General features: G+C 36.6%; 1 protein-coding gene across 9 annotated transcripts in view; it reads right to left on the bottom strand.

Annotated features, from left to right (window-relative positions):
* Positions 1-18,930, bottom strand: part of NEBL (nebulette) — a 253,341-nt gene that overhangs the window by 65,882 nt on the left and 168,529 nt on the right. For 7 of the 9 annotated variants that reach the window (XM_027695568.1, XM_027695567.1, XM_027695572.1 and 4 more), the window contains 4 exons: positions 18,529-18,639; positions 12,183-12,293; positions 4,456-4,557; positions 2,819-2,920 (listed from right to left, as the gene is read on the bottom strand). The exons of the other annotated variants lie outside the window; for them this stretch is intronic. In XM_027695568.1, the coding sequence (XP_027551369.1) occupies positions 2,819-2,920; positions 4,456-4,557; positions 12,183-12,293; positions 18,529-18,639 (426 nt within the window). The remainder of the gene's footprint in view (positions 1-2,818; positions 2,921-4,455; positions 4,558-12,182; positions 12,294-18,528; positions 18,640-18,930) is intronic. 9 annotated transcript variants of the gene reach the window in all.

Raw genomic sequence — 18,930 nt, 5'->3', positions numbered from 1 at the left:
TGATTTTTGTAGAGCCTTGAGTGCCAGTCAAACATTAACACTATTTTCTTTGCTTTGTTTGCTTTCCTGCTTGCCTTGATTGCTTTCTCCCTTAGTTACACCCACACTGCCTGACCTCTTCTTGCTCCTGTTCTCTATACTCCCTAAATTACCTACCCATATGCACCACATTAAAACATGTTATCATCTTCTCTTCCCATTACATCCATCAAAATTGCCAACTTTGCAAATTTACTGTGAGGGTCAAATAACTAATATTTCTCTGCATGTCGCAGCTTATAGATTCATGCCATTAGGGGAGATTATCTACTTTAGCACAAAAAGTTTATAATCCTTCCATTTGCTGAGAAATAAATGGAAATTCTAAAAGCCAGAAAGTCTGGATACAATAATGAGATCATTAAATTTACTATTTTTTAAATCTTGTAATTGTTACAAGCCCGTTTCACGATCCTTGTGTGAAGAGGACTGACATGACTGACTCATATTTAGGTTTCTTCCTCTCCTCCAGCACAGGTGCATTCTTCATCCTGCCCCACCACCCTGCTCTTTGGACATAGGGGTCATCTTCATTTTTCTGTGCTTTTGATTTATGATTAGTGTGTCTAAGTGTTATAATGATTCAAATAATATATAAAAACATTAGACAACTCATGGCCACTGCCTTCCCTTCAGAGGAGGTGGGGGAATTTCTGAGAGCTCCTCCCTGCTGTTAAGAGCCACCCAGTATTTACACCCTCCATGCTGCTGCAGGCAGATGGCTGGCAGCAGAGCGTCAGCACTGCCTCCCTTTCCCCATCACAAACACTGCAACCAGTCACAACAGTGTAGACTGAGGAGACAACAAGACAAGGAAGGACCCAAGGCCAGTAGCTGCAGAGTTTGGACCACCACAAGCGATACATTTTGTCAACCGCCACACCTTCCTGCCACACCTTCTGCACTATTTGAACTCTCTAAAGAAGTTCAAATTGCACAGTAAATGCTGCCTTCTGCAGAAAGATCTCAACTAGAACTGCTGCCATCCCAGTCTCTGGCAGTTAAGAGACTCTATTATAAAGTGTTTGCAGATGCAGCTTGCATTGTCCAAGAGAAAAAGCACATCTAACAATACTGAGATAAAACGTGCATTGATGAAGCCTCCCATGCAGCTGGCTCAGCATCAGCTTGCAAGACCCCATGATCCAGATGATATTTTTCGCTTGTTGAAATTGTTGGCCACAATCTCATGGGTACTAGGCTTGGGCAGATGGAGAGGGCTATTGGAAAGGGATCCAGTTTGGTCCCATTTGCGACAACAGGCAGCTGCCAGCCCACTAGATTCTGAAATAGGCTGTAAGGAAAGGAGTGTTTAGGCAGCAATTGAGTAGAAATAAAGGACATTACACACTAAATTTAGATATGAACCCTTTAAAAACCACTAAAGGTGTTTGCTAAATGAGAGACAGCTCCCTTTCCTATAAGTGACACCCAGGACTAAGCAGCATTGCACTGCCTCTTTCTAGAAAGCACTAGTTGACTTCCTAGCCTGCACGATGCTAAACACAAAATAATCTCTTCGCAGACTTGCCCATCAGCAGAGGAGTGAGTACAAGATCCATTACAAAATGGAAGACAGAAATCTATTTGGAAAAGACAAACTCATTTTGATTCTGAACACATCATCAACAAAGCAATAAAAACCATTTATTTCCTTCTTTTTCTCTTTGTGTAGTGAGTTTGTGACGGTCCAGTGTGAAAGAGGAAACCATGCAGCAGGTATCTAAGGATAATAGCAAAAGGAGATCAACCTCCCGCAGACACTACACTGTTTTGCAGCTTGTCCTCTATGACACTTTATTCTCACTTTATGGTAGTTCTAGACTTTTAGCATCTAGCCAAATCACAAGTATTTGCTACACATCACTGATGCTGAGACTGTTCTAGTATATACACTATTTATACTTCGGGGTTTTTTGTAGCTCTGGGAAGGTTAACACAGCATTCTCCAATCACAGAATGTTATCCTCCTCTCACAGGAGGGCAGAATTTGTTCCTGGCTTTACAAAAGCTCCAAGGGTAGCTGGACAGGATTACTAGTGAGGATTATGCAAGGTAGTGTTAAAGAACTACTTCAGAAAAAAAAAGGGGGGAAAAAAATTAAAAACAAAAACAGGTCAGCAGTCAAAATTGTTCTTACAATGTGAGGTTGATCTGTAGTAGAGTCTTATGTGTAGATCTTATGAGTAGAAAACTACTAAGAGGAAGAGGGAATATTTCTGTTTCAGCTTTCTTTTTAATTAAGGACTAAAGTAATTTGTCCTTTCCTTTTTTTCTTTTTTTTTTTTTTGTGGGGTTAATATATAACAGTAGTACATAAAAGGTTCAGTTTCAGGGGGAGGGAAGGCAGGTAGTTTACATGTCAGGCCAAATTCAGATCCCATTACTCACATTAGCAAGCAATTGCACAAAAGACCTCAGCTACTTCAGTGGGATTAATCACAGGGTAAGGTTCCACTCAAACTGAATGAGTAGCAAAATTTGCCTCTAAATTATATACAGTTAATATTTTAGAAATCCTAGATAATCTGTATAAATATACACCATCTCCACAAGAGACGAGTTGTAACAGTCAAAGTTCATTGTATTTTTGCATAAAAATGTGTATTTAGTTTCCTAAGAATCCTAAATTTACCAGTCCTTGTAATACTATATGAAAGGTTTGAGAACATAATCCTCAGGCAATTAGAGATAATCATCTAAAAATCTAAATATTTCTTTGCATTACTAGGAATGAGATATCTGAATGAAGTCATTGTAAAATGCTGGAGAATCTTACTTGGCTTAAAAGTTTTGAAACTCCTTTGGCATGCTCAAAATCTGGTCTTCCAAGTACAGCAGGCTCCTTATTCATCTCTCCCCTTCCTTTCTTGTACTCAGCCTTAAAAAAAAAAAAAAAGAAAAAGAAAAAGGAATATGAATCACTAATAAAATGTTTGGTTTCGTTTTATCAAGAGAAATGTAAGCATTAAAGCTAGTTGAAAAAGTCTCACTTAATGATCTATATTGACCCTACCATTCGGATCAGCTCTGAATAAAGCCCTTCTCAGGGTTCAACTTCTTAACAACAGAAAATTTACCTACTGTAAAACGCAATGCACAACATTCACAAAATTCAACTTTAACCAAATGCACAAGACAGAAGGAATTACAGTGGCTCAGCATTTCTTATGACAGGGTCTACCGTTAACACAAGATTATTTGTAGCAGCTAAAAGTAGTCTTGAAATAAAACTAGGCTGAGGGGCAGCTTTTTCTGAAATGTAAGGTCAACTTCCACTCTCAGTTTTACCACTGTGATCTTGCTGGTTGTCAGTGAGATTGCACTGGTGTAGCAGAGCAGAATTAGTCCCACAAGGTTGGTGTTATGTGATACCTCCAGCTGAACTGCCTTCCATGCAAATTGCTGCAATTTTTTCTCACAATGCATTAGAAAAGAGCACAGATGAATCAACAATAGGTGCTTTGCAATACCACAAACTAAATTATCCATTGCCTAAAATAGGCTTCTTGTATTACTCAGGCACTGTGAATCAGCAAGGACACATCAAAACAACAGACTGAGAGAAATAAAAGTCCCACAGCCATTCCAACTCAAAGAGAGATTGAACAGCAATTAGTAAATTTGCATGTTGAACATAATGTGTAATAAGAGCTCTTGGTTTTCAAAAAGTCCTGAATAGTAAAAGGTGAATCTCAGATCTCTTAAAACTGTCTCTCCGTGTGTGCCTAGTCGGTCTCACATCTAATTATTATCAGTCACTTACAAGCTTGACTCAGAGCTTTTAATATATATATTGTTTGACTTGTCACAAGAAAATATTAAACTGCATCACACACTGCTGCTTCCAAACTGCTCCTTCACCTGTCCATTAGCCAAGGTCACAGAATTTGAGAGGGGAGTTAGAGCCCCCATGCAAGAAGCAGTTCTCGGAAGGACAGAGGGGAATTACATTTTCCTGTCACTGCCAGCTGAGATGGGAAAAGGAAGTAAAGTCCTGGGATGCAGGCTTCTCTTGCTCCAAGGCAAGAAAAGGTTTGCTATGTCTTCTGAAGTGAAGTATAGCATACAATCATACGATTTGTTTTGAAAATGGTTATCATGAACAAAGGTGAAAAAAACCCAACTTTAGTAATTTTAATGTTTTCTTTAGATCAATTACCAATAATTGCTAAGATCATACTGTCAACATCAAAAAAGGATAAATCCTTCATTTTCTAAAATATCAGGCAACACTGGGGTTTTTTTGTTGGGGTTTGGTTTTTTTTAATCAAATCTCCTATCAGATTTGGGGTTGTAGGTTTTCTGCTCATGACATTGGAGAGTTTCAGCTGCATTCTAAAAAAATCTGATTGAAATTCGATTTAAAAAATTACATGTCTAAAAACATACAAATAGAGTAAAAGGAGAACATACATCACTTATTATCTTTGTTATCTCAGTTGCCATCTTTATGTCTGGCCTGTTCAGCACTTCAGTGTACCTATGAGTATCTTGCACATCCTTCTTATAGGATACCTGTCAAACAAAAAACAGTTTTGTTTAAAATAAACAAACATATTTGAAGTTTATAAATAAGCTTTGAATGACCTATCAACTCAGCCATCAAATTCAATAGAACTCTTTCTAATTTATTCCAACATAGTTCTGCTTGACAGGGATTATATTGTAAGACCCACAGACAGGTTACCAGGGTAAGGAAGAAATTCAGACGCATAAAATACAATATGAAAACCAAAAATGGTTTTGACTAGAAGCATGGTAGAAAAGACTGAAATATTAGGTTTTATCATTAAATTTCAGAGGACTTTTAAGAGTACAGCTTTTTTTTCCTATGTTGTACTCTTTTCTAATATAAACTAACCCCCCCCGTTACTGAGCACTGCAGCCTAGCAGATTGCAGCTCCACTGAACAGAAACTGTAATTCTTCCACAGTGAATGTCTTTCTCTATACTAGACAGCTATGTAGCTTGTATGTAATTCAATGATACAACTCTACCTCAGCATCCCCACAACACCACTTATCTGCTCCTTTACACAATAATGGGAACAAGAAGGATGAGTGTTCCAGCATGTTGACAAGACTGAATCTCTGTTTGTGCAAAAGCAACTATTATAATGAATGGGCTCAGAAAACTTTGGCCAGCAGGCTAAACTACAGGTAGAAGAGTCCAAACATTCTCCATTTAGCAAAGCAATCGCAGGAACAACATAGTCCTCAGGGACATTACAGAGCTCTTAAATTATTCTTCTTTTCCCTCTTCAGGGCTTGAGAACTTTTTCCTTGTTGTAGCACATGTGCCAATCTAAGTCAATTTCCAAGGGCTATCTTAATTTAATTATTCTGATTTATTAGGAAAATCATTCCTGGTATTCAAAGTGTCTGACTAACTGAAGTTTCAGAAAAAAGTTAGAGAACATAAAATAAAGTTTCCAGGAAATAGAACGTATCAGAATAATTCCTGTTTTACTAGAAAATCTTTAAGGTTTTCTTCTGTTGCTTCACAAAGTTTATCAACCTCTCAAGATAGTATTTCACCAGCAAGAAAGTTCTCAGCTTGAAGCTTCTCATCATAACCTCCAGTCCTATTTTCAATGTAAAGTTTCATTCTGGGTACAATGCAACAAACTCATAAGCTGCAGCAGTCAGCAACAAATATAATTTGTAGAAATGTTATTGCAAAAAGAAAAGAAAAAACCTCTCTTTTTGGCAAATATTTTACATGCAACAGGAAAGTAATTTTGCGTCCATATGGCTTCAGCTAAGTAGACAAGCTAAACAGGCTTCACTGTTGGCTGCTTGCCCACAAATAGATCTTATAATTTTTAATCTGCCATGAGTGACACACAAGTGTAATCACTGATAAATTAAACAAACAAATAGGTTGGATGAATACAGCCCAAAGTATCACATACCTAGAAAACAGAAGTTGATTTTCAAAGCTGGTTTAAACCACTGGAAAATTTATTTTGGTTATGTTTAGATATTTTTAAGAAACTAGATGTCCAGAAAAGCATTTTCAATTCAGGACTTTACACGAATTTAGTTAATTATATGCTGTTCATCCTAATGACCACATGAAGTGAGGTGAAAACCACAATGGCAGCAGAAACAGGTTTCTGAATAGCACCCTATCATCCATGTAAATTGCAAATTAAAGGCCAGAATATGTGCTCAAAATAGAAATTAGGAATATAGTGAATTTAACATCAGAGAATCAAGAACAGTGGTGATAAAGTTGAGGAAATGTGGTCACTTATTGCTCCCAAATGACATGATCATATAGTACATGAAATAATGGATTGTGGTTAATTTCAGGAAAAAAGGGGGGGAGAAATAAGACAGTAACAGTCCTTTATATTTCACCATTTCCAATTATATTAGATGCAAGGCCAATTGCTATACCTTTCCCTGAGTGAATTATTATTCTTCCTGCACCTAAACCAGTATACCTATTACTTATGTCGGAGAGAAAGTCATCTAGCATTTTACAAATGTCTGCAATATATATTTGCTCCATTCTGCAGCTTGTCATACTCCGGTGAGAATAAAAATGTTATGCAGCAGAACAGTAGTTTGTCAGAGGTAGGCCAAAGAAAGAAAAAATATGTTTCCCATTTCCTGAATAACCTCAATCCCTGGATGCTGACCCTTTCCCATTGGGACACTGTGCTGGCCTCTATTACACAGCTGCTATTCTGTTCCATCTAGTGATTTTTTTTTTTAATAGTGCTATGTTAGAACAGTAAAACCAGAGCTATTCTGAGAGAGCAGGAGAACAGATATAGGTAGGGTAAAGCAACCAGCTTGGTGTGTGTACCCATCGGCATCAAGAAGACGGAAAGTGAAGAAGACTACAAGAGGGGAGAAGCAACAAAAGAAAGGTAACAGCAGAAGCACCCAGGAAAGGAGTCATCTTTTCTCCTGAGTTAGTTCAGCTCCTTACCAAGAGGCTCATACCCTGACTGGAATTTCCAGGCATTACACGATGCCCTTATTCAATATTCACTTCAAGGTGTTGCTCAGGCCCTACCAAAAAACATTGCCAAAGGCTCAAGAATTGCTCCTTTTCATGAGGACCACAGGTTTACAAAAAATCTGCTCCAACTGGCCTTTGCATAGTAAAAAATAACTGAGACACCAACAACTTTAGAGCAGAAGTGGAAGACGTCAATAGAGACGTCAACATCAGACCAGTTGGAAATGCAAGTGAGAAAGAAGCAGGGACTAAAAGAGAAAAAAAAAATACCATCTTGAGTTTTGAAGTTGAAAACAGTCAATTACAAATACCAACTAAATTTAAAGTGGGTTTCTACCCCAATTTCACAATAAAAAGTGGTTACATAGTTGAATATTTTTAAAAAATTATAATCAGAACAAAAGACATTTCTCATCTTTAATACCAAATGTGATTACATACTCTGAATTGTGACTAGCTTTTGCAAAGCATGGAAAATATTGAGGGCCTGCTCATAATTAGACTGATTTTATTAGGGCCAACCATGCAGCTCTTATAAAAAGGCACAAGGTCCACTGAGGATAAACATGATGATCTATTTACTCCAGCTGAGGGTCTCAAACATGCTTCACCTTTCATGACGGTGCCATTGGAATGCCCAACATGCTATAAAGTAAGCAGATTTCTTAAAATGCTGTAAAACACCTCAGGTTGTCAGTCAACAAAGAGAAACTTCTACATGGTGAGCCAAGCAAACCTGGATTTAAGAGATTCAGAACTTTCCTTCAATCTTTTATCTTCTCACCTTTTCCGATATTAAAACTATTCCAAGCTATAGGTAATAAATTATTAAAATATGCACAAGCAGCTATGAACACATTTTGTCCTCTTAAGATGCATGCACAGAAGTCAACAAGAAGCTGGGCACACCTATCTGCATGAGAATTTGTCTCTTACTGTTTGTCCCTGCTTAGTATTTTCTAAGAGCTGTAAGTCCACTAACTAATAGCCTGTCAGCTGTGTCTCTGCCCCCTGTTCTCTCATCTGCACTTTGGGGTCCATCAACACTAAGAAAATAACTAGCTGGTGACAATCATCATTGGCAACAGCTTTTCTGATTCCCACTCAAAGGATGCTGAAAACTGTTTTCCGGCTTGAGTAGAAGAGACAAACACATTTCTGGCCCATTACAGATTGATGCAGTCATCCTTTCCAGTAATGGGCTTGAAAATTGATTGGTCCCAATTACATCAGGAGTAAACATCATTTTCAGCACCAGTTGGAAGTGGTCCAGGGGGACCCACTGTTGACAACCACTGTCAGCAGAAAGTTAGTCAGTCAAAGGTGATTTTTCTAATGCAGATGCTGAACAGAGAGCCAGGAGAAGCTTGACTTTAACATGGTCTGCATCAAAACAAACATCAACATTCAAATATGTTACTGATGGTGTTTAAGTGCATCAGGTTTAAGATCTGCTGATTTGGTTTAATCAGAAAGAACGTACTTTTTTTTGTGTGAAGATTGTGACTGCACAATATCCTGTACATGTAAAAAACCTTTCTCCTAGGACAATACAGAGTTCTTACATCTTCAAATTTAGATGGTGAGCGAAACTTATAAATTATTCTTACTGGCATTATGTGGAGTGGAAAGTGTATACATATACATCAAAAGTTTGCCCAACTGTCAACTAACATTTTAAAAGTCAAAAGAGAAAAGACACCAGGGCTCCAACCTCAGATATGCAAACTGCCTTTTAAATGTCCACATATGAGTCTATTGCAGTTTTCTTCTTTGTAAAATCAGAACCCCTTCCTTATTTCATACCATGTAATGCTGTGAGAAGAATCAGTAATTTTAAGCAAGTAGAATGTTTACATTGCTGTACAAATATTTAACAGTGTTTTCTTATTCATAATGCCCAGTGATGGACCAGGGCATGGAACACACAAAACCGTGATCCACAGCTTTGAGTACCTTCATCAAATGCTACATGCAGCTTCCATGTAGGTACAATGTGGCAAGTGGTTTCTTTGCTTTAGAAACTTAGTTGTTGTGTCATTTCACTGTCCAATTACATTTCTTCTGTCCACATGATCCTCAGCTACACACAAAGCAAAACAGTATTTTGTCACCTGATGATTTTTAAGAGCCACCCCCTAGTTTTGGTCCCAAGTTTGGAAACTTCCAGATGAGTTAAATGACATCAGCCAAGCACAGACATCAGTAGGTTGATGGTCCCTACTTCATTGTTTTGCAAATGACTTTGTGTGCCAAAGTCACATCATTAACATTCACTTCACAAAACACAAACATAATTTATAGAGAAAAGTACTCTGGTTTGGACAAACATGCTTTTGTCCAAGCATTCTGTAGTATTTTATTTCTTTTTCAAGTATATTTCCAATCATTAAAAAAGTCACTTTTGTTCAAGAGCAATTTTCTTCAGTCTAATATGAAAAAGAGAAAAATTATTTTCTTATACATGATCACATTGTTCAGGAGATTTTACAGTATTTCCCTGGTACACAGCTTCTGCCCACACTTACAGATAAGCATATTAATGATATTCAAAGTTATGTGAAAACCTATAGTGCAAGACAATTTCAGAATGTCAGCACAGTTGTTTTGTAAGGTGAATATAGTTTTAATTTTTAAAGGAAATTACACATTTCACAGAGTTGAGTATGAATGTCAGCCTTATTTTAAGGCTGAGTAAATAGCCTTAAACACATCCTAAGCCTATTAGATACAAACCCTCCATGTAAAGGTTGAATTGAGTTGGAAGAGCATTGTAGGTAAACATGCATATGGGAGCACCACAGGTAAACTGTACTGACTGGTGGATAAAAGAGCTTTGTCCTTCTAGCCCTTCTATAGTTTCCCTTCTTTTTCCCTGTACTTCCAAAGCTGTGATTAAACATACAGCCTCAAATAGTTTGGAAAGACAAATGCTCCACATTTGGGATGCTCACTATCCCATGACTCAAAGATGAAAACTCACACAGTTCTTAATTAAACCTCTACTTACAAAACAAGGAATCCACATCTATTCATGAAGTCAACAGGAGCTGTGTAACTTTCCTGAACAGTAACTGGATTTATGTAACTTTCTTTTTTATGTGTGATAAAGATATACGCCCATTGCACTGCAGCTATTCAAAAGCAACCAGAAAGAATTTGTTCTTAAACAATTAAATTAACTGGTTAGAGTTTTATGTTGGATATGGATGGTTTGTTTGATTTTTTTGAAGTTTGCTCAGGCTGAAAATAATTTCCTTTATAATTTTTCATTATTTTTAACATGCAGTTAAAAGTTCTCAATTACCAAAATATCCTTCCCTCCTACATTTGCCTTCATTTCCTTTTTTTTCTTTGCTTGCTCTAAGAGTGAAAGAAGATGAAACAACTGAATTCCATTTATCCTCACATCGGTACCCTGCTCTCCTTAATTCTGTTAGCAGGTGATGTACAGCTGTAGAAGGGGAATAGGGTTTGCACTATGATGAATTCGATACAGAAACTCATCTCATATTCCTCCTGGTCCCACCACTTTCTCTGAGGGGGATTCCCATCTCTCTTTCCAACATTATTTTCTTCCCTAGTAGTCCACCATCAGTTCTACTGTTAGGTAAAAAAAACTCCTCTGGTTTATGGGGAGAGACATTCATGTTTCCAGCTCCTACGCTCTGTCAGTGTGACATCCTGATGCTTCCAACGGCAGAGATGGACAGAGTTTGACAGGAAGAGGGAATTCTGTAATCAAGGCAGGTCGCAAATTACTGCTGGGAGTTCCAATGTAAGTATTTCCCAGCAGAAGAAAAAGTTATTCTTCAAAGGTAATGCTTCCCTGAAGTTTTTCCAGTAGCCTTTTAATCAGCAGCCAGCTGTCAAGATTCTGCACACACAGATATCTAATATTGACATTTAGTTTTCAGCCTACATAACCTAAGAGTGCTTGTTACACTGTCAGTAGGCAAGATAGGGTAAATTTAAGATAATTCAAAATGAACACCCAAGCTTCATTTTCTATACTATTAGGAGCAAAAAAATATCTCATTTATCTAGGAAAAAAGAGTTGTAAAATGATGTCTACTTGACTTACCTAACAAGAATGGAAATGGATCATAACTTTAAAGGTAATTACACATCAGCTGTTCTTAATAGCTTTGTGTACCCTTTAAAACGACCTAACTATTTTAACCAATCTTCTCCTAAAACTTACTTTTCTTATAAGTAAGCTTTTACAAAACCTAAAACTAACATACGTTTTTCTTCAAAGTTGTGTCTGTATCATTTAAGACACTAATCTGAGTAGCATTTCTGCCCCAAGCATTGAGCTACTATAAGGTAGCTTAACCATGAAATCAAACCTGACTTGATTCTAATATAAAATGTAAATACTATTATTAGGCTTTTATACTGTGAAAACCTACAAAACTTAAAGAAGATAACAAGCAGCTGAAAAACAAAAAAAGCAACCAACTTTCAAAATATTGCTAAGCACTCCTAATTATTTGTAAATTATTTGTAAATTATCTAAATAATACTACAAGAACAAATACTTGGTCAAATGGTATAAACCAGTGCCAGGCATCAAACTGAACTCTATGCCTCAGATTTTGCAAAATAAATCATAAATTATTCTATTAAATTCTTTGAAACTTACTTGATATGTATTTATGAGATAGGAACAAAGTTATTCATATGCATAAAAGTGTGCAAGAGCAGAGTAGAAATAGCCCCATTCTCTCCTCTGTACAGCACCCCTGAAAGACTATCCAAGTATTGACACTGAAATAACACTGCTGTTCATGTAAATGAGGAGCTTTATATACTTTCAAAGTACAAGTAGCTACAAGCGAATTCAGAAAACCTGTTTGCAATTTTATTTCAAAGTGATAGCACTTAATAACAGTTAAAAAAAAATGAAAACTGATAAAATACCTGATAAAGAGTAACAACCACTTTTCACTGCAATTCAGGATAAAAGTCACATACTGTTAACTCATAGCATATTTTATACATACATCATGTCCCAAATAACTTCAGAGCAAGTAATGTATAAAAAATACCAACTAATAAAATATGAAAATATTCCATGCCCAATTCATTTCAGTTAGCTGTAGCAGATGTATCTACCGAAAAACAAGCACACTCATTTCAGATGGGGGAGTACTTACATCACTCTGGTGTTTACTGACTTCCATGGCATGCTTAACATCTGGAGGCTCCTTCATTCGTGCGTAATCTGAAGTTCCTTTCTCAGCATCATGTTTTTGTTTATAGAGAACCTGAAAGAAGCAATAGTATACTTTTGCGACCTGAGCAGAGCAGGTATAATAACATGAGCTGGGTTAAACCCAGTATCATAGTGTGCCTGTATTGAGGAATAATAAATAATAAATAATTTAACTCCTTAATGGAACCAAAACCTTGAAATGAGAGCAGCTTCTACCCAAAACAGAGACATATAAGGTAGAGTCAGTAGAGAGATTTCTCTGCAACTGTTACTGCAACAGAGGCATGAGTAGACAGGGGGAAGAAAAAGCAATATACAGAAACAGAAAATTAAGCTTAAAAAGGTGAGAAGACAGACCAGGGAAAAGGGTAAGCAAAAGCTTTTTATTTGCTCCAAAGACACCATTTTCAGGGGGAAAAAAGGTTTTGCATTTTTCATAAACAAACAGTTTTACATTAAATACTCATAGCCCAAACTTCTCTTTCTCCTGCTGCTAAGAAACTACTAGCATAATATGCATTTTGACTAGCCCCCAAGTTCACAAAGAAGAATAATATTTACATTCAATTCACATCTTGGTAAAGGAAAATGTAATAGAATTGTGAGTTTATAAACACATTTATTTTTATAATAGAAATGCAGCTCAACATTGAGCATTTATCCAGCTTTCACTGTACTGTGCTATACTTACATATACACATATACCAGAACTGCCTGAAAAGCTGATCTTGCACTTATCCTTGTCAGAAGCTTTTAGGCTTATATTAAGAAAATTCACCAGGTTTTGATGCCTAAAAAGCAGCAAGCATCAAGAAAATTCATTTTCTAACAGCTCTTATGAACAAGCACTAAAATAACCCCCAAGGAAACAGCAAATACTAAATAAGATTGATAGATGATCAGAAGAAGAAGTATTGAAACTAAAACCCTTGAGAGCAATAAAAGAATACTGTGAAAGTTTTGAGAGAACTCTCAACTACAGTGATTCAGGCTCTTAGGACAGGGTAATAGAACTGTGAGAAAAGGCTGTATCTGTTTCTGTTTAAAGCAGCACAATTTCGTCTGAGTCACAGAGTAGGGTGCCCAAGGCAATATGTTAGTATCTGCCCTGACTATCTCAGATTACAAAATAATATATGGGCTGAGAGATTAAGACAAAAAGGAGGGGGAGGGGGTATTTTTCCACTGCTACTATGTGAATGAAATTATCAAATCAGGAAACTTAAAATGTGCCACCTCCTTATACAGTGTAACATGATCAGGCCTCTGGGGAAACAAACACAACTTAAATTGAAACAAAAAGAGTTCATAACTTGCCTACGTCTGGCAAATGGAAAAGCACATAACCTTCAACAAGACTGAAGCATCACTAACAAATGATTCCCTGCAAAAGTGTAATTACTATACAAACATATGACACAAAAACTCTTCTGCAACTTTTCCTTGCTTACACTGTCACTTTTAAGATGTTCCCCCCCAATTAACACGATTCTGAAAAGCAGCCCCATACAGTTACTTCCAAAATCTACTAATTTACAAATATTTGCTGGTTCAACATCTCTATTTTTCTCTTGACAAGTGGGCTACATAACCAAGACATCAAAACACAACAGCACATCAACTCCCATCATGAGAAAATTAACAGAAATTACAATTCAGTATTCACTATCTTGGGAAAAGATGACCATTTCTTTATTAAGGCAGTAATATTTCACTTGCTATTTGGCATCTGTGTTCTTCCTATCATTTCACATTATTCTGATTAACTCACTGAAGTAATCTAGAAGCAGACACAAGCTAGGAGGAGTTCAAAGGGTGTCTAGTTTAGTTTTGGACATTTTAGTGCAAAATTATTCCTAGATTTGTAAATCAGTTTCAAGGAAGCATGAAAGAATAATTATTATTATTTCAACAATACTCTTAGAACCATTATTTTACAGGTTAGCATGCATATATTTATTTCTCAACTCATGTTAATTTTCAAGTTTTAGCTAAACTGAATTTCCTTTATCAAATCTGCATAAGAAACTACTCCAGAGAGAGATCAAGCATTACAGGTCACTGACATAACCTCTACCCTTTAGTGGCACCATTTATTAACTTGAGAAATGCAAGGCAATTATTTAAGTAGGTATGACTTCAGATTGAACTAATTTGTAAGTACTCATTTTTTATTTTTCTTATCTCTCTTGTACACCAGTGTGTCAATAGGAAGCTGCATTAAGGAAGGCTTTGTGCTCTTTTAACCTAGCTCTGACCCTCTGTTTTGTCATACTTTAAACACTATTACATTTTTTTTTATATATTTCCCTTTATAGTCAGTAAGCTGAGCTCTGAACTTAAAATCCACAAAGTAGGATTTTGTAGGAGGAAATGTTCAAGAACACAGAAAATGTCATTTTAATCTCTACACAGAGAATTAGATTACCTAGTGTATTCATGTAAAACAAAAGTATAGAAGTCTAGCAGACTAATACCTGCCACCATAAAACAGAGGAAATCTTGAACGTGACATTTCATACCATAAAAAAAAATTAAATAATTACATAAAACAGTCTGATAATGTGTAATATGATTGTAAGTGATGCAGTAAATCACAAAATTTTTACTGTAGTTAAAAAAACCCTCTGAAACTTTATCTGGAAGTTGAAAATATTGCTTAAGATTCACTTGGCTCATCATCTTTAAAACCAAACAGAACATACCGTTAAGCATCGACATATAGTTACTCTTTGAGGTATTGCCCTGTGCAAAGGAGAAAATTAAACTGCCTTCAGTTTGCTTTAGATTATTCCTTTCAGATAAGAGGAAAAACAGTGCAATCACTTCTTATGGCAGAAATAAAGTGATGAAAAAAGTGATGAAACACTTACTTTTTTCCAACATTGTTTTCCCTTCAAGCAATTTTAAATACCTTTATCATTGTTTGTGACACCTTATTAAAAAAAATCGTTCTACGTAAGGAAGTATTCAGTATACTGAATCTTGTCTGATCTTCAGACAAGAAAAAGACTTGGCACAGAGCTAGCAATGATCAGAAGTTTTCCTTAAGAAATATTTTCCACAGGAAAACTGCAATTTTTCAAAAATATGTCCACTTCCTCTCAGGAAAATCAACATTGAAGGCTCCCTGCCTAGACTGCTCCCACCAATTTCATTTTCTCGTTGCAGAGAACAGGGAAATTGGTGAGAGCTTTTGTAGACTGGCAAGGAGGGTGAAGTTACTCAGTGAGGACAGGGACTTCTCTCTCTAGCTTACCCTGGGGACAATGGTGACAAAAGTGAGAGAGGGAGCAAAATCTGGTTGCTCACCCTCAAGAAAGCTACTTAGAAGTCAACAGTCAAATTTCCTGTGTAGAGGAAAAAAATGAAATTGAGAAAAGCCACCCAAGTATGTGGGGCTATGAAACTTCTTTTTCATTCTCCTGAAAAAATTTTTCCCGTAAAGAGTGTCGTGATTTTTTGGTCACAGTTTTAGATAGATGTCCTTCTCTATGGGTATTTATTTACATCTCCGTGCCAGTTCTACATAAAACACAAAAGAACAAATGTGGGTTTCATGAAAAAGCCAACAGAAATGGTCTTGTTTTCAGCTTTCCTGAGTATCTTGAGGGGAATTGAGCATCTATCAATCCAGTCAATATGGGAGAAAAGCTCCACTGGAAGAGAACCACATATGTCAGGGCACTGTACTCTCCATTGTGGCAAGATCCATATAACAGTGCTGACCTTGCATGGCTGCAACCCTACAGAATGAGGTCCTGGCTCTGCTGAAGTTAGTGACAATTGCCATATGAGTTAAAGCGTGCAAACGTGGTCAATGGCAGTCTGTTTGCTCTGGAGAGGACAGTGTACGTGAGGAATGACTTCTTGTGAAAAATGGGAAATTTCCCCTAGTTGCCCCCAACTTCCTAAATGATGAGTGTGATTTGAAATAGTGTATCAAATTACTAAATTGGGTTAGATCTAGGTAGGCTGAAGACAGAGCTGCTGGGCAGCAGCAGTACAGCAACACCATTCCAGGAGCAAACATCAAATCATGGGAGAGACCATTTGCCGAGGGCACACCTGTGTAAGGAGATCCCCCAGAAGAGGTATGCCAGCCTGTGCCAGCAGGCAGCAGCAGAGAGAGTCAGTGGCTCTCCTTCTTTCCGCACCATGATCCCCTAGTCCAGATACAAGTGCTTGGCAGATGAGGCTATGAATCCTGCCAAGAACACGGCACCACAGAGCAAGAAAACTCCTGCTTGATCTGGCTACAAAAGCATTCAAGCCCAGCATTTCATCCAAGAAGCATGAAAAAGGAGTCAAAGGTGTAAATTTGCTCTGACGTGGTTGGGAAGGAGGATATGTACTCGTATTTTCCACCTCTCAGGAAATCAGCACCTATGTAAAATCAGCTTACTATGAGAAACAGACTGCAGTTCTGTGCTTGCAGCAGCCTTTTTGCAGGAGGGCTGGCATAATGGCCAGCTGGTGCTGCTCTGTCTCCTTCCTATGGCATATCCGTAGTCTCCTCCTGAAGTGATGACCTGTAAATTCCCAAACCCAGCTAGACAGATGCAGCAAAAACCCTCTCTGCCACATCCTGACCCAGCTGGAATGTGAAATCCTTGTATTAGCTACTTAGGTACCACAGTGATAGGCACAATATGGATTAGATTTGAATACTGTGGAGAACATTTTCACCAGAAAATCCCCTGAGATCTCTCTCAAAGTAGCATTAAATTCAGGTCCACTGCAACTGTAACCACAAGTTGGAAAAATGTGTCAGCATATCTTTAAGTTTTATGGTAGATTATGATTTATAATGCAACTATTCCTAAGGGAATGGTCTGAATTTTACAGGGAAAATTTCTGCTTAAGTATCTCATCCTATTTGTTTCTCTATGACTGTTGTATGATTGAAGAAAACCTTCAAAAAATACCAAATAAAAGTCAGTCTTTTCCTTAAAAGGGTTTTTTTGATGAATCAATGGTTTCACTTTTAGTCTCAGTTATTTATCTCTTCTGCCACATCACCAATGTTAATTAACCCCATTTGCGTAAACTAATGTAGAATGTAATAATTTGGAATGAATCCAGGAGTAAATCTGTGGCAAAATAGTTAACTAATGTTTTATAAAACGAGCTAACAGTTATACAAGTTTAATTCCCAATTTATTTCTACTGTAATTCCTCTAATTACTCACTTTTCAGTGAAATGTCACATTAATGTCATTTCAGCTACTATGCTGCTTTAACTTGAGTGTATATATGTTCCATTTCAAACTACAAAAACTAAAATATATGTTATTATATTTGCTTAATATAGCCTTGATTAAAACACTGTTTTATATCAAAACATTTCTCTACAAGGTGTCCTGAGATTTCAGTCCTTTCTTTTGGTATTTTCCTTTGTCTGAAAAAATATCACTGCATTAGAGGAACGCATATTGAAATACAGTCAATATTATGGATTTAGGAGCACGTTCACTTCACACGCTGATTGTATTAGACTATATCTTTAAGAGAGGAGAAAGTAAAAACAAGAAAAATGCGGAAATGTTTGGCAGACAGAAAGCAATGACCATCTATCAGCTGTAATTCTCATGAGTAACAACGAAAATCTCTAGCTCCATTCATATTACACATACTTAACATTCGCAATTCCACTGAGATCAATGGAACTGAAGGGTCACCTGCTTACATTTAGGGTATTATACTTTAAGCCCCTGAAGGCAACTGAAGTGGAATTTACTATTTTGCTGGTTGTTTACATGCTTTACACTCTCTTTAATATACTTGAATCCACACTTTTAATTCTATAAAATTTGTTGTATTAGTATGTAGACCATCGCAAATACATTTACTGCTACCAGTAAGTGCCTACAGAAGTCATTAAAGATTTTATTCTTTTGCCTTCAGCATCAAACATTTTGTATAACTAATACAACACCCAACAGGAAATAGTTATTATATAAGATTCATCTATTCTATAAGCGCAGTGCAATGTCACTAAACTCAGTAATTCCTTATTGCATTCATGGATTTCTAATGGATTTATGAATGCATTAGCAGCTTTTAAATGTATATTTAATAAACATAACAATGTCAAAAAGATTGTCAACATTTTAAAACTGAGTAGTTCTTGAAGTTAAGAAGTTATGGTGATAAAGTGTGGTTGATAAACTCACTCAAATAAATCAAGCCAGCAATCAAGTGTCTGCGCAAATATTTTGTTCAAATTGGACATATTCTGACACACAGTTAATCTAAAAATCATTTTGCGATTCTAAAAATTGTACCTTGCTCTGAAGCTGCATTAATTCTTTTGCAAATACACTGTCAATTGTGGCTGGCATCTGCTGATAAAGAGAGTTGGAAAGGTCTTTTTTAGCAGCTCCTTTGTACTTCACCTAGAGGGCAGAAAAAGGTGACATATAATGCAAAAATTAAGACACAGTAAACATATTACCTATTTTTTCTAGTAAGTAAAATGGCATAGACCATTAGAACTGGAAAAATTTAATGCTGTCATTAACTTCCAAGTAAAAACATATTTAAATAATACTTTAGGTGGATGTGTCTAATTCACAAAACAATGCAAAATATCTCCTAATTAAATTCAATCATTTGGAGGGAAGTATAAAATAAGGTAGCATAGCAGGTTTTTTTATATATTTTTTCAAATCATTTTCAAAATCAAA

Source organism: Neopelma chrysocephalum, unplaced genomic scaffold, assembly GCF_003984885.1.
Source record: "Neopelma chrysocephalum unplaced genomic scaffold, ASM398488v2 Primary Assembly neopelma1_102, whole genome shotgun sequence".
NCBI classification, from domain to species: domain Eukaryota; kingdom Metazoa; phylum Chordata; class Aves; order Passeriformes; family Pipridae; genus Neopelma; species Neopelma chrysocephalum.
The sequence above is the reverse complement of the archived record's forward strand: the minus strand, read 5'-3'. Positions and strand labels throughout refer to the sequence as shown.